At 35.4% G+C, this 23,766-nt stretch overlaps 1 protein-coding gene and 1 pseudogene across 2 annotated transcripts; one reads left to right on the top strand and one right to left on the bottom strand.

Annotated features, from left to right (window-relative positions):
• Nucleotides 1-1,467: 1,467 nt before the first annotated feature.
• On the bottom strand, nt 1,468-15,675 carry LOC146731597 (cytochrome P450 3A29-like; annotated as a pseudogene). Its single transcript, XR_014927080.1, has 13 exons — nt 15,554-15,675; nt 12,512-12,615; nt 9,439-9,532; nt 9,242-9,294; nt 8,797-8,893; nt 6,701-6,817; nt 5,877-6,025; nt 5,582-5,715; nt 5,240-5,422; nt 4,625-4,845; nt 4,218-4,355; nt 3,585-3,747; nt 1,468-2,957 (listed from the first exon to the last, which is right to left on the bottom strand). The product of XR_014927080.1 is annotated as a cytochrome P450 3A29-like (transcript).
• A 1,905-nt stretch (nt 15,676-17,580) lies between these two features.
• On the top strand, nt 17,581-23,393 carry LOC146731596 (uncharacterized). The gene is made up of 4 exons (XM_085492944.1): nt 17,581-18,250; nt 18,520-19,062; nt 20,243-20,280; nt 23,112-23,393. The coding sequence occupies exons 1-4, from the start codon at nt 17,581-17,583 to the stop codon at nt 23,391-23,393; spliced, it is 1,533 nt and encodes a 510-aa protein (XP_085349070.1).
• Nucleotides 23,394-23,766: the final 373 nt, after the last annotated feature.

Genomic DNA, 23,766 nt, shown 5'->3' with positions numbered 1-23,766 from the left:
ACTCATGTGGCATTACGTGGAAATTGCCCGGTGACGTTCCTGTTGAGACTTGTCACCCAGATTCAAACTTTAAAAGAATTCCCCGGACATGATTAGTACTCCAGTTCAATAGATACCATGAACTAATAGATTATGTTTACTGGAGTGTTTTAACGGCAGCTGTGTGTTTACAAATCTATGTGGTAAGGTCTAAAAAGTAGCGTTTTGGCTCAGCGTGGACCACCAACAAAGTGCGGGTCAATCTTTTGTGTTCTTTGTTGACGAATTGATTAAAACCTGCTGTCACATATTTTAGGGAAATGGCCTGAAGAAACTTGTACACTGAGCGTGTAAACATTTTATTGTTCACACACAAACCATTGTTTTACGTTATATAGTCATCATTTCAATTTTCAATGAACTTCTCCCACTATATTTTTTTTATCAAAATCCATCCATATATGACCATGAACTTTTTATTTCTTATTTATTCCTTTTATTTATTTTTTATGTAACAATCTTGTTTTTTTTAAAAAAACACAATTTAATGTATGCTAACCCTTTACAAAGTATCTGACTCAATGCATTCGATATGAGCAGATATTGGGAAAGCGCCCTCAAGTGGTGAACTCTGTACAGGCTTCATCCCAATATGGCGTAATTCTCTGCCAAGTAGCTTAAATACATTGGGATGCATGCTGTGTACTCTGAAACTATGATTTTGAGAAACTGCTGTGACTATTTGATATGTGCATTTGCAGTGCATATTTCCAACAACCTGTCAAGTGAGAATTCTATTAATGTATGTGTCCGTATTTTAAATTTTCTTCCCAATATGGCGTCATTCTATGCAGGAATTGCCATTGGTTAAGTTAATAAATACCTTTCACTACCTCCATAAGACTTGAAGGCCTGTCTCCGTTATATTTTTACGTGATCGCTGACGCAGAAATCTACAAAAAATCACACAACGCAGTCACGTCCCGAAATCTGCGTCATAGTAGTTTTCGAGCAAGTAACCTTTTGCATACACGATTTTCCCGTACCAGAGTGATGGAGACTTTTATTCGTATCAATTGTTCTGACCATAAAACTTACAGATATATGATACTGCGAATATTTCTTACATTATAGACCATTTACATTATTTATTAGTCGTTTAAGCTATTACTACCCCCTGCTCAATTGACACCTTAAAGGTACTGATGTATCAATTTCTTCTTTTCTTCAGATATAGCCTATATACTATAAAATATACTATGAAACACGTCATTATGCCAGCACGATAACGACAGATACGACTGCTGATTGGCGGTATAAGACCCATGTAACCAAATGTGAAATATGTACAGAATCAGATATTACATCTAGTGACACTCGGGGTTTTGAACAGGGGTTCGTGTTCATGGATCTGGGAATTTTGTCTCGCTTGGCTGATAACACTTACAGGTAGAGATACAAGATTCGACCCAAAGGAATACACATTAGTTCATTACAGATAGTTCAGTTTTATTCACCCATTTCTCTCCTTCATTCCCCATCTAACAAAAGGTTACAAACTCTTTATTTTAAAAGCCAAGTCTCCAAGGCGTGACAAGGTAAACATGCGATCAGCCAAGCACCACCCTCGTTGGCACGATCACGTGATTACCGGGGATGTGTCTCACGGTTAAAGCCTTGCAAAGTTGGCACTACTAAATATAATAAGTAAACAATCTATTTATCAAATTCCTGGAATATATGTTTATACCCTTATTCTTTACCATAAACATGAAAGTTGTTGATTATAAACAATGGTGCAACGACGTCGATGTGAACCGAATGTGTAAACGTAAAGTCGCTATCATAACACCGTGTTGCTATTTAAACTCTGCTAACTACATCCATCCAAACATCTTATAATTGTAACTATTTTGTGCAGTATAAGTCCAGCTTTATTCACCCATTTCTCTCCTTCTCTTCCTCCCCCCTCTCTCTCCTCTTACAGAAGGTTACACAATCTCTATCTTAACTATCTTAAAAGTCAAGTCTCCAAGGCGTGACAGGGTAAACATGCGATCAGCCAATCACCACCGTCGTTGGCACGATCACGTGATTACCAGGGATGTGTCTCACTGTTAAAGCCTTGCAAACTTGCCACTACTAAATATAATAAGTAAACAATCTAGTTATCAAATTCCTGGAATATATGTTTATACCTTTATTCTTTACCCTAAACATGAAAGTTGTTGATTCTAAACAATAGTGCAACGGCGTCGGTGTGAACCGAATATGCAAACGTAAAGTCGCTATCATAACACCGTGATGATATTTAAACTCAGCTAACTACATCCATCCAAACATCTTATAATTGTAACTATATTGTGCAGTATAAGTCCAGCTTTATTCACCCATTTCTCTCCTTCTCTTCCTCCCCCTCTCTCTCCTCTTACAGAAGGTTACACAATCTCTATCTTAACTATCTTAAAAGTCAAGTCTCCAAGGCGTGACAGGGTAAACATGCGATCAGCCAATCACCACCGTCGTTGGCACGATCACGTGATTACAAGGCATGTGTCTCTCTGTTAAAGCCTTGCAAAGTTGCCACTACTAAATATAATAAGTAAACAATCTAGTTATCAAATTCCTTGAATATATGTTTATACCCTTATTCTTTACCCTAAACATGAAAGTTGTTGATTCCATACAATAGTGCAACAGCGTCGGTGTGAACCGAATGTGCAAACGTAAAGTCGCTATCATAACACCGTGATGATATTTAAACTCAGCTAACTACATCCATCCAAACATCTTATAATTCTAGCTATATTGTGCATGCATACACTATTAAAGAATGACAAAAACATTATATAATATACGTTATAAGACACAAATCATCGTTAAACTAAGAAGTAATGATTTCATTCTCGTGATTTAACTCTGAGTTTAATACCATTTGGTGGAGACACCTTAGGTTGGTTACCAAACACAGGAGGATTCTGTAAATGAAAAATAAATAAATAAATAAATAAATAAATAAATAATCCATTGTATTTACAGTTTGAACGTTGTTTTTATTCCATTTGATTGTGTGTGTTTATATTTTGCACTTTTCTCTCTGCAAGCGCCATGAATTTTTGTCTTGTTTTAATTATAATTATGTCTGCATTAACACTATTTTCAATTGTCTCTGACAAAATCTAATTCATTGATTTTCATTGCAAAAGTAAACATAAATGTCATGAAAATTTGTCCATAACCATTTTAGTTATACCTAAAATGGTGACGAATCATCCAAAAATCCATATCTTCATAGCAATTGGACCAACTCTCCCAAACATATAATCGAGTGGTTCATGTTTCAATAAATGTAACCCTACTTATGTATTTTATGAATGTTGACGATAAACGTTTTAGGTTTGAATGATTTAACAACCAAAATGGCAATAAAATCCTGACCTCTTCCAAAATCTAAATACAATTATACTATTAGTCTTTATATTAAAAGAAACCCTCTCTTGACAATAATTAAATATAAAATATAATTTATAGAACAAACCACGCCAGCTAAAATATAACCGCCTAAGTGGGGGAAATAGATATATTCCTTATCACGTGGTATGTACCTCAGTTTCTGCACAGGGTTCAAAGGTGAACTTCTGCAGTACACGAACCAATCCAATTTTTGCTTCAATCAATGCAAATCTCATACCAATACAGTTACGAGGTCCAGCACCAAACGGTATCCAGGCATATGGATGTCGCTTCTCTTTCTCTTCTTTAGTGAATCTATAATGAAGAAGTATGTGAAAGAATAATTTTATTACTAGTTTATTTAAAGCAGGAGGGTCGTCACCTGAGCACGCGCGGGAATTGAGTTCCAAGCGATGATAACAACACACGCTAAGAACGCAAAGGCTCATGGGTAGACGCTTGTTTGTAAACAATGACACGCTAGACCACCTGACACATGCGTAGGTGACGATTCCCCCGCTTTGATGACGTTCAAGTTTTGTTCAGACATCACAATTGGATAAATATAAGTACACGCAAATTACGAGCCTATATCTAACAATATGCATTCCAGAAGAAACGTTTTGGTTATAGAAAAATGGTGGCTCGAAACAGCGTGTTGTTGAACGCAAACAAACATTGCATGATCACAACTCAAATATAATTTGTCATTACCCCACACGTACAGCACGTTGAAAGACCAAATGAAAATAATATACTATTTTTGTAAATTTGTTTATACACACCTTTCTGGGATGAACTTCTCTGGATCTGGATAATTGTCTGGATCATGATGGATGACATAAGGAGAGATGACCACAGTCATTTCTTTGGGGATATTTATCCCATTAATATTAACGTCTTGGTTGCATTCGCGAATCAGTCTATGAGTACAAGTTAAAGAAAAGAACATATAATACGAATACAGTTATCGTCGCTCAGGTAATGCAATATTCCTAGTAATGCAACTGTATTGAGCATAATCTTCAGAGCTCCCATTTCGCAGAATTAACTAATATGCTTCTCAAATTAATGTCACATAGCCAAAATGTAATCGGCTGGTTCTGAAATATGAAAATATCATAAATCCCAACGTTTCATAGATGATTTTGAAAATTGTCAAATGGTTGCTACTATAAATATCACTACATACCTGCGATGAGGGGGAAATATTCTGAATGTCTCTGAAATTACCATATCCAAATAGTTCATCTTGCTGACTGCCTCAAATCCAACAGTGTCATAGTTACACATGACCTCATCAATTTCTCTCTGTAACTTCTCTTGCGTTTCCGGATTGGTTGCCAAATTATAGCACACCAATGACATCGCGGCGTGGATACTTCCATATCCAGCAACCAGGAAGACAATAGACTGATGTAATAAGATGAGATCATTCATTAGGTAGTAGCATGACTGGCGAGCATACTGATGACTGATGACTTGGTTAATTAGTGATTTGAAAGTTTAGAAACACCATTGAATTTTAGATAGAACACTAGTTCAAGAGTGTAGAAGTATGTAAGGTTTGTGAAATAAAGTATTTAGGGAAGAGAAGAGAAGGAAATGCAGATGCAGGATATAAAAATGGATATATAATATATATAATAAACCTGAGCCAACAAAACATTTCTCGTGAAGTCATCTTCTGGATCACCATGTTTTACCAAAATATCATTCAGGCCATCGTTTTAGACAGAAATATAATTCGTCGTGCTGATTCTTTTAGTTACGAAGAAGATGGAATAGGAATTTGTGTTCAACGTACCTGTGCAATTATTTCATCTTTACTTAATCTCTTACACGAATTAACTGAAGATGTCATGTCATCTTTAATGTATTCCTCTCCGTTCTCGCCTTTATCATCAGCATCCTCTTCATCTTCCTCGCTCTTCACATATTCATCATATACATCGTGGGCATTTAACATGAGTTGTAAGAAGTCAACTCTCTGAAAAAAGTTTACATTATAATACATTATAATATTAGTACAGTAATACGACAAAGCAATTCACAGGTCATGTAGAACTATTATGCAAGGCAGGCCGCTACGTTACCTGATTCGTTTATCAGATTTAATATCACTGAAATGGATCTTAATATCACTTACCTCGCTAGCATCCTCGTCACTTTCTCTCAACTTTATAGCCTGCTCAATAACGTCAGTAAAATAGCTAATAGTTTTTTTCGGAATAAATGGAATCTTAAACAAATTCAGGAGTGGAGTAAGAATTGGGAAGAAAACTGGAAAAAAAGACAATATAGGAGACTGTTAAGCTCTTTTAATATTGCGATATTATTGATGTCTATAATTGCTTTATTCCAAGTACAGTGCAAGACTAAACTAAATATTCCAGGGATGTTTTAAACCTAGGTGAATTAACAACCCCCATATATGTACTTACACACAATAGCAAACACCGGGTGGAACACACCAGTTTTGAATACCGCTTTGGCGTTTTCCACAAATGGATGTTTTGGTTGCGATTGCGAACTAACATCTACCCCAAATCCAGCACTTGCAATAGTGTCCATAACATAACCACCAAACAAACTGAAAGATAACCATATATGTATCTTTTCAAAATACTGTTAAAATGGTACCTATACTGTTTGCAAGCTTTAGTTGAAAGGCCTTTTAATTTTGAAATCAGATATAAGAAATATTTTCCCCTTAATCGATCAAGTGATTATCGTCTTTATTGAAACACATTCTGCAATATGTCGAATTCGGGTGCGTGCCAAATAAAACAAACTTAGAAAGTACAATGATATTCATGAGCAAATTTGTTGTCACATATAAATCCTTCTAGATTTTCTGAGTGGCATATTTGCTGTCCATGGACAAATAAAAAGGCTAGTGTGCATGCATAAAATTCTTATAATTATTTTGTGAAATGGTTCATCTGTTATTGTTTCGGAGCCCTACTACATATGAACCTTATTACAAGTTCAATTTTAAAATACTGTTAGTGAAATCAACTAGTCATTATAAAATTACAAATTAATTCGTGATTGTTTGCATTTTACTAACGAAATGACTTTTGTTTAAAAACTGTTGACACAATTAAGACGTTGTATTTAACGATTATTCGGTGCCAACTTGAGCACGCTTGTAAAGCCTAGACACAAATATATATATATTGTGAAGTATTATATTCTGTCAAACAAATTTTTTAATCCAACGACGTTAACACTTATTTGGTTAGGTGTACATCACAACACTTACCAGTGACATTTTGGAGCGACTGAAAGAAGGGGTCAGCGTTTTCCGTACAACCTTCCAACGCTCATAATCAAGATGTAATAACTCTGAATCCATTGGTTTGCTATTTAGACGATGGTTCTGGAAGAAACCATAGCAATTCCATGATATAGTTGGCGTGTTATTGCAAACGATTTAAGGTTAGTCCGCACCAAAACCAACTCGCCCGAACAACAAAATGTATATAATCGTACCGGCCACGTACTTCTAATGCATACATGTAATCATTTTGCAATTTTGTTGGACGGGGTTTGCGGGGATTTCACTAGACATTTTTTTTACTTATTGCAGGTATACCTGTCCAGGAGTAACGTTAGTTCATTTCAATAAACGGAATGAATGATTGTTGATGAGTTCGGTAACGTCAAAAATAAAGTATTTGAATAGGTAATAAACAGACTGCTGATTAACTTTAAAAATCATAGGCGTGTGGAGTGCTGATATATACGTTCAGTTTGAAAACGTATTGAAATGACCCACAAATCAAGGTCGTCATCGACACTTTTACATCGAAATCGACAACACCGATACCGTAAGATCGAAATCACCAGTGTTTGAAATCGAACTCGTATTCGTCGAGTTGGTTTTGTGCGATTTGGTTTACGTGCGACTTTTTTCGGTACCCATTGCATCTTTGAGATAATAACGGCGAGAATATATTCATTAAATTTTTCTTGACAAGAGTGGGAAATGTTACCTCACTTGCCAACAATAACACTATGATTAATAATAGACCATTTTCAGTTCACTGCGAGAATCACGCGTTATGCGTGAAATCGAACGTAAAAACAGCTGTACACATTTGATGATACACAATTTCGATTAAGTAAGGGTATCCGAAAGCAATATTCCTCTGTCGAAGATCGGCCGGTCGATGTGAGCTACGAAAAAAAGAAATTCTAGTTCAAAATCAAATCGTTTGATTTTTGCGGCAGACGTTCGACGCGCGTCTTTCATGCATTTCACGAGATCTCGCAGTTGAACGGAAATCACCTATTGTAATACCACGTAGCAATGAACGTTGTATACAGTACTGTAAATAAATCTTATTCAGAAATATTCAAAAAAATATAATCGCGCGTTACAAGAGTCCGCCATTGTTGCCACTTTAAGCGCAGCTCCGGCTAGCTCTATTTTTCAACTTCATCGATTCTGCTCTAGATTTCCCAGCGTGGAAGTATGGTTGCAAAGCTGAAACTTAAAGGAATTGACGGAAGGGCACCACCAGGAGTGGAGCCTGCGGCTTAAGTTTATAGATTTTCAGTTGTGCATGTTCTGCAGAGGAATTGTCCTACATATTCCTCCGGGCATTTTCTTTGTTTTAAATAACTCACGTTTATTACTCAATGCATGTCCGATGCCATAACATACGGGACACTTGAACTGCTACAGATGGATGATATATTCGAATGCGTTACTCCACAGAAAGTGATTTTAACTCGTTTTGGGGATTTATTATATGCATAGCTCTGTTACCTATGGCGCTGAGCACTCGACAATTTTCGTCAATATACTCATGTTAGTGTATTCTGTTTTTCAACCGGATAAATGAAAACACAAAGCAATTAATCGCGGAGGATATATGCCGAGGCGTTTGTGCATCATTGTACATTTTTTCCAAAGAAAATCTAGGCTAAATTATCGCTGGTTTTTCGGCGCTTTCACATCACATGCACAAACCTTTCTTACTTGATCGGACCATAAGAAAGGCAGTAATAGCTCTCATTCGAATTCATAAATTTAGCAAATGTGTTTGTGTAATCACGTGGCAATTATTGTCAGGCCCAAACCAAGCACTGTATGAACGCTACTTTAAACCACTCATATTATCTTCCGCAAATGGCTGTTCATGGCCACACCCTTCGATCTGGGCCAATAACAGCGACTCGGGAACAATAATTATATATAACAGGCGAGGCTAATAACATTACATTACATTCAAGTTCGGTGCATTCATAAAGCTTTAACTTTACTTATACAAACTGAAAGCTGTTACAGCCCACTTCTGTGTACAGGTTTGCGACGCAAATTTATTGAGTGTGCATCCAGCTTGTGATTACCTTTCTGTTCTTGAACGACGAAAAGTGTTTTACACATATCTGTTTACACATCTCAGGGTCCGTGACGAGTAACGTTGGACTACGTCCTTCATAGATTCTGAATTATAAATTTCCAAAAAAAAGGAGGAACATAAATACAAGAACATATCAATTTAAATTTGATTTGAGATTTGTATCTTAATGACGCATCGAATGGGAATATGCACGTTGTAATCATTGCATCATCAGATGAGATAGATATCACAATTGATATAATTATTTCAACAGACAATATAGTATGAACCGTCAATATTTTTACTACGGATACACAATATTCACGAAATTAATTTTTCATGACATTTACTGTGACTAGTTGCAAATACATACTTCGATTGGTTATTTTGTATCATGACGTATGATTTGAATAATAATAAAATAATTTCCAAATACGCAAATACAGACATACCCGCACACTTTTCCGTACTTCTTTGTCCATTCTAAGTGCTTAACTATCACTTCCTGGCAGAACAAATAATTATAAGCAATCAATATCGAGTTGTAATATAAAATACAATATTCTATGATTCCATTTAGGACATAGAGGACGTCTGATCCGCTGTACAAAACAATAAGATGTCTGTATTGTCTACAAATGACCCTTACCTTTCTATACTCTAATATGTTGCCTATCAGTGCCCATGGTGTCGGACCACGGACTCCCATTTTCTTGAAAGTAGAGAATGTCCATGTTGAGTACCTGCCAAAAGAACGAACATATATTTCATATATTCCCTATGACATACATATTGTGTTAACTTGTCTTAGGGTAATGTAAAAAGCCGAAAAACTACACCTAAATCTAAAACCTCCCCTTTTGCAATTAATATTAAAGACTTTCCTGATTTTGTACAATGTGAGAATATGGATGTTTATGCCAATGGAGCCAAGATGTATGGGGGTCGCATGTAATGGGGCGATTGTCAGGTAAAGCATATATATTGCATTAGATGTTGAGTAGACTAAGAATTGGGCGAGCGTGAAATGCGCTATGCTAAAAGTATACCATCTTACCGAGGAAGGATTAAGAGACAATTCAGACAATCTAGACTTGCTAAGTTTGAAACGGCTACGCAAATTAATTTTGCTAAAACATTATTTGGCGCTACGATGGATTGAACCGTCAGGTATTAAAAATACAGTAGATGCACTAATGGATTTATTTGCTAGAGAGCAGTATCTATACACTTGCAGTTATGAAGTTGCAATGCAAGTCGGAGAGAGTGCCCTTAATACTATGGGTGAGATGGCTACCTGCGTTGATTGCTGTGATGAAAATCGACAGTACACTGGTATTCACAATACATCTACATGTGTACAAAAACGCTGTGTTGCTGGTATGATAAGTTGGGTCATGACCAAATCCTGGTCAATGGATGATGGTAAACATATTGGCTCTTAGGTGCACTCATCGCAATTGAGTGAGGAAGAAGGCACTTTACTAATTGGTGGATCTAGAATTAGGACTGGTATAGCAGAATTTGAATTGTATACACCATAATACACTGGGAGGGGAGCCAGTTTTGAATACCCTTTATGGTATAATAATAAGGCAGAGAAGCATCATCATGCCCTCATGAGGCTAGGCTTCCAAGGAAAGGGCAAGGGGTGTTCAAACAGAAGTTCCTATGACACTTATATCTGAAAACGGTCATAGCCAAGTTTGCAAGGTAAATTTTCCGGGAGGTCACATACCTTTTCTAGGGTGTTAATATTGAAGAAATCCGAACTCAGTGGGAAAAACGACCGTAGGAAAAGTGTTCTCTAAAAGTAAACTGACTTACGTAGTGCATGGGGTAGAGACAAGATCACAGTTTTGGTCTAGGGACAAACCCAAATTCCCTCTTAAGGTCCAAAGTGTTTCATTAAAAGTTTTGATCACAACTAAGGGTTAAAAGCAGCACAAAATAGTGATCCAACTTTGATGTGAGCAAGGGAATTGGCTACAAAAGTACTGAAAATAAATACTGGCACTTCAAATATCTACAATTTCCTCTTTAAAATAGGGTTGCTGTATCGTCATTTTCACTCCCCATCATTGTCAACACACTTATCCAAAAGGGGAAATAGGAAAGATCCCTTTGGGTACGATACTTTTTAATAAGGTGATGGATTTTGTTGAATCAATAAAACTTTGCACTTTAAAGGGTGGGAGTCATTGCGCCACGCATGTGCGAGATATATGGGTCTAAAATAAACAAAGGTGGCGTCTTTGACTGTTGTACAGGTAAATGAGTACAAACTGAAACGTTAGCAAGCTTTAATTATGTATTTTTAGGTGATTGGTAAATATACGTATCAAAGGACTTACCGGCGGTAATTCGTGCAAATCGCGCCCAGGTTAACCTCATACTTGTGTTACCCATTAGAAGAGCGCATTGGATTGTGGAAAAATCAATATTTATCAACACAAATTTCCCACAAATATCTCACCACTGCCCTTTAATTGGTCATCACTATATCATAACTGTGGTCGATTATGCAATCAGTGCAACATAAGTTGTAGCTGATGCATTGTTCCTTATGCATATGCATTGTTGATTAGGAGTCCCGGAACTACTATTTACAGTTTGTGAGTGATGTGATTGGGGAGGTGAGTAGGCTGTTGTCAATTAAGGAGCTGACTACTACTCATAATCACTCACAATGCAATGTTCTGCTAAATTGTTTTAGTGCCACTTTAAAGGACATGTTTACTGAATAACAAAAAGAATTGGGATTGGTGTATATCACCTATATTGTTTGCATACTGTGAGCAGGTTCAGGCTGGCCCAGGCTTCTAACTTTTTGAACTAGTGTGCGGTAAGGTCTGTGGACAGAGGAGGCTACCAATCCAGATGCCATCCGCAATAAGACTATGTACTTAACATGATAATTGTTTGAAATCCCCCTGGCCGATTGCACAGCAGGAAGTTAAATGAGAGATATAGATTGCATTTTGACAAAGAAACGTTGGTGACCAGGTTTTGCTTTTGTTGCCCACTTCTGTAGGTGAACTGCGTATGCAAGGGCCATATGAAATTAAAGAGCGAGTAGGGCAGGTGGACTATCGCATAGACACAAATGGTAAACTGAAATTATACTATACCAACATATTAAAAAAGTATGAGAGAAAGACCTTGAATACAGGTGAGAAACATTTTATTTTATTACGAACACACAAGTAGATGCTGTAGAGTTGTTAACATGCATATCCACAGACCAGATCAAGCAGATGATGGTTTAAGTGTCGGTCTCCAGACATAATTTGCAACTCCTTTGATAGACAAAAAATAGTCATTAAGGAGATGAAAGATATGTTAAATATGGGCGTCATAGAACGGTCTGATTCACCATTATCACGCTCTTATTGTCCTGATTAGGAAAGGCGCTGTTTGGTGACATCATTCTGTATATTGAGAGGCCTATAATCACACTGAATAATCCCAAACTGCAATAGTTCCAAGAAATGAGAATTCTTTTTGTACCATTGCACACTTTCTAGGGACATGGACAGCAATAACAAATACAAAATGACAAAGCAATGTACATTTGGTAGCAATAAAATATTGCTGCTTTGACCTGATGTTTTCTCCAATTATATTTTATTAAAATCTCCAAAGTTAAATTATCCCAATTTATTATCACCAAATTTCAGTGTACACAATTACAATCCAGGTCTAAATCATATATTACTTACAGATATAGCAGAGATCCCACTATTCCAAGAATCAAACTTATGGGGGATGACATGAGAGACGACAAAAGCAGCTCCATCACTTAGTGCTTATTCTGTTGCTCCACCTATAAGACAAATTATCTGCGATGAAATTTTACATTCCTTCAATACAAATTTAGAGATGGGCATATTCTGCAACATAAACCACCTTACATTTTATATCAATTATTTCTAAAAACCACCAGACTAAAGACAAAAGGCGTTGCCCCCCTCGAATGTGAAAAGCATTAGCTATTATTAGAAATATGGTATAAATGTACATTTTGGGTGGATGTAAGCACCAACAGTGGCTAAATGGTGTACCATGGAAAATGACGTGTTTCACCTCTTCACACTTTTGAGTATTAAAAATAAATATTTGTTATGTATAAGTGCTGGACGTAGGAAGTGTAAATAGTAATTCATTTGACAAGTCTAAAACGTTTGTTCAAATAAACTGCCACTAGGCTATAATATATGTGGCAAATCAGTTGATTTATTTGTTTGAACAATTAAAGTTTAAACCATATATATAATGGATATCACTGTTTGACAACAACATTTTGTAATAACACTGAAATTAGCATATTTGAAAACTATCCATTAATTCAATAAACAAATGGCCATAGTCTACATCACGACTGTAGATACGCCATAGATTCATCGTGTGGGTTATGTATATCTAATATATAAAATAGTGATACCACAAAACAACATGCATAATATCTAAATATTTCCTAAAGTGACTGTGATAACCGGCATGGTTTGTAATGTAAAAAAAGAAAAGTAGTTCTTAATATATAAACATATTATTTAAGAAAAAACGCCAGAACGTATACATTTGCTAACTTACAAGTAATTCTGGGTGTCGAGTGTGGACTTCCTTCCCAGGTCTGGCAGACAGTGATATCTAAAAAATGGTGTGCTGTGTAACTAATATATATTTGTATTGCATATACCAGCAAAAAACAGAAATTGTGCGTATTCAAAATGGTAAAAAACAGGAAATGCCCAGATGTATTGAATATAATTAAAAACACTTTTTTTCTATTTGTAAATTAAATTACTTCCTGGAACTTAAGTATGGAATGTGAATTGAGACCTGTTTGAAGCAGTCATTGACATTTCTGGCCATATAAAGTGTAACTAGAATATGATTTGTGTGATCAGTCATTTTATTTATGGGTTGTGGGGGAGAAGAGGTCTGGCTTTTGTCAATCTGTACATTGAATGTGCGATCTAAAAATGAATTCTGGCGATAAAAACTGTGAAATGCCCTAAATATTGATTATAAGTCGGGTTTTGAAGTAGACGACAAACGCCCATTTTGCATGGCTTTATTTCGTTATTTTGAATAGGGCAATGCCGACTCCTTTGGACCGAGATTAGAGGAGCGAGAACATTTTTTATGTTTTTTTTATTGAAATAACGTTGCCAAAATCATGTCGGTCCGGTAACATTTGACATCAAAATTGAGTCATGATCAGTGGCTCGTCTCGATCTGTGAAAGGTTTTTCACAAACCAGTCCCTCTGTGATAGTAAAAACGAGCCATATGCCACGACAAAATCAAACAGAGATGGACATTTATAAATAATTTATTCCGCATCAGAAAAAAACAAAGTGTCAAATTTAGGTGTTGTAATGGTTTGTAATGTTTGTAATAAAAAACATCTTTCCCCTAGGAATACCAGTTATCAATATATGAATATACTGCTTTAGAAAAACGATAGAACGTATAAATTGGCTAACCTACAGGAAAATCTGGATCTAGGGTGTGGTTTTTCTTTCTGGTCTGCTCGACAGTAATATCTAAAAATAGTTTGCTGTGTAACTAATATATATTTTTATTGCATATACCAGCAAAAATCAGAAAATGTGCGTATTCAAAATGGTAAAAATCAGGAAAAGCCCGAATGTGTCTGGCATCTTGAATGTAATTGTATATTAAATTGACAATAAATGAAATTAGTTACTGGAATTTAAGTACGGAATGTGAATTGAAACCTGTTTGAAGCAGTCATTGACATTTCTGGTCATATAAAGTGTAACTAGGATATGATTTGTGTGATCAGTTATTTTATTTATGGGTTATAACAGAGGTCTGGCTTTTGTCACTCTGTATATTGAATGTGAGATCTACGAATGAATTCTGGCAATATAAACTGCAAAATGTGAAAAGTGAAATGCTGACTGCTTGGGTGCGAGAGTAGAGAGGCGAGAAAATGTTGATGTAGTTTTTATTAAAATAGCGATGCCAGGTTTCCAACCCCCAAATTACTGAACATGATAACCATGAATTGGTCAATGTTTGTCCTGTCTCGGCTTGAAAAACAGATGTCGCCACCGACGCACCTTAAACTCAGCATGAAAAAACCAATGACGATCGACATTCAAAACAAATTATTACCTGGACACGGTCGATAGGCATTTTAAATTTTCGAAATTATTATCGAAAGACGAAATATTCACAAACATATTGTAATACCAAACATACGCAAATACACAAAGAGGTGTAAAGTTATGTTTTATGTGAGGCCCATCGTGAAGAGTCAACAATCAGGAAAAGAAATCCAGAAATTACATCGATGTATTTTGCAAATCAGACAATCATACCGTACTTGTGTTGATGCATTATTGTGGCAGTACGTAACGTTACAATATTGTTTAAAATAACATTTTGCATCCCAAACAAATCTAGGTAAAAGGGTCAGATTGAGTTCATATATAGATAGTTAAAAACTAAATATATTTGATTCTTTGACGGTTATTCGACGGCTGTAGAAACATGAATAGAATAGATATAGCAATATGGCTACACCATGTATGTCTAATAATAGTGATACCACAAAAGAACATGCATGATATCTAAAAAATACCCTAAATTTATCTCTCTAGCATACTGTGATGTTCGACATGGTTTCTAATGTAAAAACAACAACATTTTTCGCGAGGAAAACCAGTTATTAAAATATGAATATATTGCTTTAGAAAAACGCAAGAACGTATAAATTGGCTAACTTACAAGTAAGTCAGGATCTAGAGTGTGGCTCTCCTTCCCAGGTCTGGTAGACTGTGATATCGAAAAATGGTTTGCTGTGTAAATAATATATATTTTTAATGCAGGTATTCGAAATGGTAACAAACAGCAAATACCCGGATGTATCTGTCCTCTTGAATATAATTAAGGTTGTATGCGCGGAAATGCACTGCGCATACGTTCTTCGCATTTGAAGCAGACTTTCAAGATGGCTGCCACAACAAGCAAGTACGCTTCGCGATCGCCGAAAGCACGTAAATTTAAAGGATTTTTGACCGGGAAAGAGAAGAGAAGAAGATTGGCAGTTATCCTGGCGAACCGCTAACATAAGAAAGTTCCTGAAGTAGTTTTAGAATCAAATTCAGGTACGGACGTACGGTGTCAGTATGCGACGTAAAATTTGGTTGAGTCGTCTGAAACTGTATCCACAACTCGAATCAATATATTTTCGCATTTTATTTGTTTTTATGGACATCGGATTATGCTTATTTTGGGGGAAACAGTGTTTATTTTTTCCTAATTTCACTAAATACAGAAATTGTGATAAAAAAATATTTGACGAAGTTTGTCTGTCGCGTCGTCTGCAGCTTTCATTATTTATGACGAGGTGCATTCAACCGCGAACTGGTAATTTTAACTATACGCACAAAACTCCCAATTTGAGGGCATGATTGTCCTCTCACTTCCATATAACCAAGGGGATACAATTTTAACTATGAATAAACAGCATGTTCAAATATTTTCTATATTATGCTGTTTTGAAATCCATTTATTTATTTTCCTAGTGTTATAAATTTAAACCATTGAAATTTCATCTGTTTACTCTTCAGAAAAAAATTTACATGTAACATGATGAACTTGCGGCTCTGTTAAGGAAATTAAAATGAAAATGCTTGCATATTATAGTAGATACTTGAATTTTATTTTTTCTATTTGTTATTGTGTCAAATATTTTTGTTCTAAATACATTGTAATATATATTTTTGGACATTTTCTCCCAATAAATGTTTTTTTCTGAAAATAAGCCATGACCTAAACATTTTCATTATTGTTATTTTTTACAAGTACCTTATCTGAATGTGAGAGAGTTTTGCCTATGGCTCCTTTAGAAATGATGATTTTGGAATAATGGTTTCTTTTTATTTCTGTAAATATTCATACATTTCCTATGAATAGCACAGATAGTATGTTAACATCTTACTGTTGTCAATATCTGTTAGCCAGTACAGTAGTGCAAATTGCATGAAATTAATTTTCATGATGACTGTAATGATAATGTGATTTATCTTTACGGAAGTTACTTCAGAAAGTGCTATAAATTGGAATGTTGGACGCAGAATAGTACAGCTGTCTGTTCTAGCTGAGGGATTAAAAGCCTGTGCTGTGTGTTGTGAACACCTTGTTCTGATGGATTGCCAGGAAGAGAGATGATATGGTCTTGGTAGTGTACTGTATTTAGCTTGCCAGAGATGTGGTGCTGTAAACCATGTGTATACAGGTTCGACACATAGGAAAGCCAAATCAAACCAAGGATTACCTATATTTGATGTAAATACCAAATTAGCCACCGGTAAGATTTACAGCCAAACTAAGGATTCATCTCAATTATTAACCTCTTATGGTCATATATTGTTGATCATACTTTTAGTAATGTAGGGCAGCAAAAACTAATCTTATAAAATGTTGAATCTAAGTTGTTTCTTATTTCATAACATAGGAATCGTACACAGTGGAATGGGAGAGACTTACGTGAATAACTTCCTTGCCTCACTGAATATACTGCGTATACACCACAAGACATTAAAGAAAAGAGAAAGAGAAGCAGGTGTTGGTATTGAGAATGTTACAAAACGACTGTGTGTTAAAGCTATAACTGAAGAACAAAAACTTAGTTCACATGAAAATCAAGTTGATATTTTCTTTGATGGTGCATGACAGCGCCTTGGCTCTGGCAAAGAATATAACAGTCTGTCAGGTCATGGTGCTGCTATAGGGGAAGCAACTGGTAAATTATGGGATATGCTGTGCGTTCAAAGGAATGCAAAATTTGTGAAAATGGGGATATGAACACAAGAATACATGACTGTCGTAAAAACTGGACAGGGAGTTCCAAAGCTATGGAAGGAGATATTGCTGTTGAAGTGGTAAAAACTATTAACAAAACTAGTGCTAAAACAGTATCTTTAACTATGGATGATGATACAACAACCATTCATAAACTAAGAACAGAAATTAACCAAGATATTGAAAAGAGACCAGATATGAACCACACCAAAAAAGGTCTAGGAAATAAACTATATGAACTTTCAAAAAATCACAAAATATTAACACCACGTGTTATCAAGTATTTTCAAACATGTTTTTCCTATGCTGTTACTCAGAACAAAGGTAGGGCAGCTTTAATGAATCAAAACTTGCTTGCCATTGTTCCCCATGTATTTGAATCTCATGAATCATGTGATCGTAAATGGTGTGGTTACCAACGTCAGCCAGATACTTACTGCCACAAACGTCTTCCATATGGTAAAGATCTTTCTCGGGTAGAATTGCGTAAAGATTTAAAATCTATTTTTGAAATTTATGCTGCATGTGCAAATAAACTTTCTCTTATGAGTTCAACACAAGCCAATGAAAGCTTTCATAACACTGTTGCTTCTAAAGCACCAAAAAACAGACATTACAGTAAATCAGAAAGTTTAAATATCCGCATTGCAGCAGCAGTTTCACAGAAAAATAGTGGATACACATATGTTTGTAGTGTTAACAAAGAAGATTGACTATCTCCTGGAATTGTTTCACATGTGAGGGGAATAAAACTAGACAATAAAGCAAGAAAAAGAAAGATGCAGACAGAAAACAAAAAATACAAACTTAGACGTATACAATTAAAAGAGGAGCGAAACAAATTGCAATTAGAAATTACATTGATATTACATGTATTCCTGAACCAGTTAATGCTCCTGTAAGTTTTCCAGTAAAAATACTTAAAGATTCTCCTGTTGTTGTATTTGATCTTGAAACAACATCATTTGGTATTGATTCCTCAATTTGTCAGATTGCTACATCTTATGATGGTAAAATATTTGATGAGGATGTTGACCCCTGTCAGCCAATACATCCAGCAGCATCCAAAGAAAATGGGTTGACATATACATGTGGTAAACTGTTTCATAACTTTAATTTAGTACCAACATTATCACAGAAAGATGCTCTCGAGAATTTTATAGAATGGATTCCATTAAATTCCGTGTTAGTTGCACATAACTGTATAAATTTTGATGCTAGGATTCTGGTTAGTTCTGTGCAAAGATATGGTCTTTTAGACAAACTGATACATGAACATTGCTGCTTTTCTGATACTCTCGCTGTATTTCATGAAATGTTACCACCTCGATCATCTTACTCTGAAGAAAACCTGGTTAATGATTATTTACACACTGAATATAGTGCTCACAATGCAAAACATGATGTACACATGCTTCAACAATTGATTGGTAAATGTAATGTTGACATCAGCCATATTAGTAAACATAGCTTCTCTGTTGATTTTATTATAAACGCTCTTAAATTTCTATTGTGTAATAAGTAAGAAGGTAATTACAAAGTGTATGGCTGAGAAAATAGCTGCTTCTGGTCTGGCTTTTTGTCACTTGAACTTGGCTTATAGCAGAGGAGGGATAGATGGATTGGTGAAGTTGCATAGTGAAGATTACTGTGATCATCCACGGGTAACCAAACATAAAAAACATTCTTGTCACTATCACAGTTTTTTGAAAAGAAGTAACTATATTTAAAACAATGATTAATGACTCTTGTGATATTTTTTTAGTTCACTAATCCATCCATTCGTTACATGACTTCTTTGAGAACACTAGACTGATATTTGGTATATGTAAATGTTTCATAGGGTGAAAATGGGATTATTTATGCAATATTGGGGGGTGTCATTCAGTGATGCTATCAGTATTTTTCAATTTTTTATTATTTTTTTTATTAACAGGCATATTGGCATATTTTCAGAAAAGAAAACACTTTTTTTGTCCATTGAATGGTATTGTATCTAAATATATGTATTTATTTCCAGATTTAAAAAAAATAAATACATACAATTGTATATTAATAAAATGATAAAGCAAGTGTTATATGATTTTAAAATAGATGAAATATTTAATTATATTAGTATTTATGGACCACTTTTAATTATTTATCAATACATGAATATTTAAAAAAACAGAACACAAAATAAATATTACAACTCAACAGTACTGATCTTTTTGTCACTTCATGTATGTAACACTAGTCATACTCTGCCTTGTATGTATGTTACAGCACACCACACCCCTCCCACCACCATACACACCTGTGCCCTAACTGAGAATACAATCAGTATCCCTCAGAAAAAATAATACTTCAGTGCATTAGTGGCTTGACTTTGAATTTCTATATTTCCAATGAAAGGTAAGAATATTCTCCCAAGCACCCAGCCAATATATATAAACTGTACTTCATATATAAAACAATATAATTTACTGATGTTGGATGTACATGACCATATTTGATGTACCCCGGTATGTATATTAAGGTCTAATGCCACTAATTAACCAATGGCTGCTCGTAGCCAATTTAAATGCCTAGCAAGAACCAATGAAATTTTTTTAATATTTTTTTTCTCAGGTGTTCCCTGTTTGAGGGCGCGATCACCTGGATCAGAGGTGAGACTAACATGTGTTTTTTTGTTTACTACTTAGCGGCTGTGTACCTGTGGGATTATTCTGTGTGTATTTGGATGTTCTAATCTTGGTGTTTTTCCAGTGATTTCTCTAGGTGCAGTCCAAATACAGTAGGTGTGTCTTGTTTACTCGAGTGCTACTATAAAAGACCATGTTTAGTGTCAATTTAAAAGTTCAAACATGGTGAGATGTTGTGCGTATTAATTCCATAACGATTCATGTTATTTTTTTGGAAATCCCAAGTGAAAAATCACGTTGTTGCTTGCGATAAATCAACAGAAGAACCAACATGAAAGTGAAAACACATACAACGTTCTATATTTTAGTAAACAGTGAGTAAATAAATATTGGAACGAGTTAAAACTAAATTATAAAGATGCTAACATCACTTGAACTACAGTGCTCATCTTGCCTAACTTATCACTTTATAATCAACCGTTTATCGCCTAAACGACCGCATTCTATTGTTTTTCTTCTCGCGCGCTCATTGAAAACACCAACACTGATTGCTGGCACAGGAGTGGTCGAAATGACGGTTTTAATGATACAATTTGGGGGATACAACGAGTATTAACTATCATTAAGGGACAACGTCAAACGATCGATGTCAGATAAAAAACTTATTTTCTTTAGTTTGGGGGTGGGATGGGGGGGGGGGTAGTAGTTTGACCTCAAAAGGTTTCCATCCCACAAAAACGATTTTACTTTTTAATGAACTCAAAGAAATCATGGAGTATATGTAGTTCGTTTTTTTCTATCCAATCATGGACAAAAATAACAGAATATGAAAACAAAACATCCAAGACGAGATAATGATTTGACCCGGGTGAAAATATTTGCGTCAATTGAGGTCAATTTCAGGGCATGGACCTAGAAATAACTGATATGCCATACTAATGTTCGATTATTAATTTGTATTTAATGGTGAATGTAGTCTGACGACATGATCAATATTTATCAATTGAGTTTCAGTGGGGGGGACTAAAGGAATTAAGTTGTTTATCCTACATTGAACTTTTGATGTTGTATCTAAATGCTGAACAACACTTCAAATTTATGCCACTTTATATAGTTCGCGAAGGGAACTTGAACTGTGTCCTCTGTTATGTGAGTAGTTATTTGGGTTATTGTTCTGATTTTATCGAATGAAATGTAATATTTTATTTTATTTTTTGGAATTGGGATGGACGTGTGGAAGAGAAACAAACAGCTTTAAAGCAAATTAGTCTATGTTAATTTATCATACATATGTAATGTGAATTGACTGTGTTCCAAAAATGCTGATGGAGCGGGACTGTGTTCCATTTATATATAGGGTCGATCGCTCCTTTCAGTAATGATTATCGAAATATTTACGTGAAAAGGGAAATGCTGACTGCTTGGGTCCGAGAGTAGAGAAGCGAGAAAATGTTGATGTAGTTTTTAATAAAATAGCGATGCCGGGTTTCCAACCCCCAAATTACTAAACATGATAATCATGAATTGGTCCATGTTTGTACTGTCTCGGCTTGAAAGACAGATGTCGCCACTGACGCACCTTAAACTCAGCATGGGAAAACCAACGACGATCGACATTCAAAACAAATTATTACCTGGACACGGTCGATAGACATTAAAAATTTTCAAAATTATCATCGAAAGACGAGATATTCACAAACATATTGCAATACCAAACATACGCAAATACACAAAGAGGTGTAAAGTTAGGTTATATGTGAGGCACATCGTGAAGAGTCAACAACCAGGAAAAGAAATCCAGAAATTACATCGATGTATTTTGCAAATCAGACAATCATACCGTACTTGTGTTTATGCATTTATGCAGTACGTAACGTTACAATATTGTTTAAAAAAATATTGCATCCCAAACAAATCTAGATAAAAGGGTCAGATTGAGTGCATATAATTATAGATAGTTAAAAACTAAATATATTTGATTCTTTGACGGCTATTCAACGGCTGTAGAAACATGAATAGAATAGATACGTGTATACGACAGCAATATGGCTACACCCTGTATGTCTAATAATAGTGATACCACAAAAGAACATGTATGATATCTAAAAATATCTTAAATTTATCTCTCTAGCAGACTGTGATGTCAGACATTGTGATTGTAATGTACAAAACCCAAGAAAATCAATATACTGCTTTAGATAGAACAGTAGAACGTATAAATTTGCTTACTTACGGGTAAATCTAGAGTGTGGCTCTCCTTCCCAGGTCTCGTAGATTGTGATATCGAAAAATAGTTTGCTGTGTAAATAATATATATTTTTAATGCATGTATTCGAAATGGTAACAAACAGCAAATACTCGGATGTATCTGTTCTCTTGAATATAATTAAATGAACACTTTCTTATATTTTTAAATTAAATTAAATTAAAATAAATGAGATTAATTTCTGGAACTTAAGTACGGCACATAAATTGAAACTTGCATGAAGCAGTCATTGACATTTCTGGCCATATAAAGTGTAAATAGGATATGATTTGTGTGATCAGTTATTTTATTTATGGGTTATAAGGGAGAGGACGTCTGACCTTTGTCACTCCGTACATTAAATTCGAGGTCTAAGAATGAATTCAGGCGATAAAAACTGTGAAATGCCCTAAATATCGAGTAAAGAACGGGTTGTAAATTAGACGACAAATGCCCATTTTGCAAGGCATTATTACGCCTCTAAAGAGCCAGTCAATAATATTATTCATATGCACAATTTGTGCACACCCTGATTCAAAATGACCAAATGACGGCCAATTTTGTGCTAAAAAATCATCAAATATCAAGCACTTCTGGCATTTATTTGCAGCCGTCCATCTCTGAGGTGACAGAGGCGGCGGTCGCTACCTCAGAGACACTGACGGTGGTACAGCGTGTTCGCACTGGGGTGCTGACATCGATGGTGAGTACAGAGGTGGGATCAGTACAACCTTTAGTGACTGAACTGGTCCAGTCCACCGAGACTTCATCGGCGCTTATGCAACCTGGGTACAGGGACAGATCTCATTGTCTTCCTGTACCGATGTTAGTCAGATGTAATTTTGAGGATCGGATGTATCATCATGTATCATCAGGTATTTACGTTTGTTGATGAGGTTTGTATTCCAATGTTAAGCATACTCTTACCAAACCAAAACCAACCAAAATTATCATAGATTTATTTAGACATTTTCGGATGTTGTTGTCAGTGATCAGCTGGCCCATTTGAATACACGATTTTCCCGTACCAGAGTGATGGAGACTTTTATTCGTATCAATTGTTCTGACCATAAAACTTACAGATATATGATACTGCGAATATTTCTTACATTATAGACCATTTACATTATTTATTAGTCGTTTAAGCTATTACTACCCCCTGCTCAATTGACACCTTAAAGGTACTGATGTATCAATTTCATCTTTTTTTCAGATATAGCCTATATACTATAAAATATACTATGAAACACGTCATTATGCCAGCA

The sequence above is a fragment of the Saccoglossus kowalevskii genome, chromosome 18 (assembly GCF_978046115.1).
Source record: "Saccoglossus kowalevskii chromosome 18, keSacKowa6.1, whole genome shotgun sequence".
Classification (NCBI taxonomy): Eukaryota; Metazoa; Hemichordata; class Enteropneusta; family Harrimaniidae; genus Saccoglossus; species Saccoglossus kowalevskii.
This window is presented reverse-complemented; position numbering and strand designations above follow the sequence as displayed.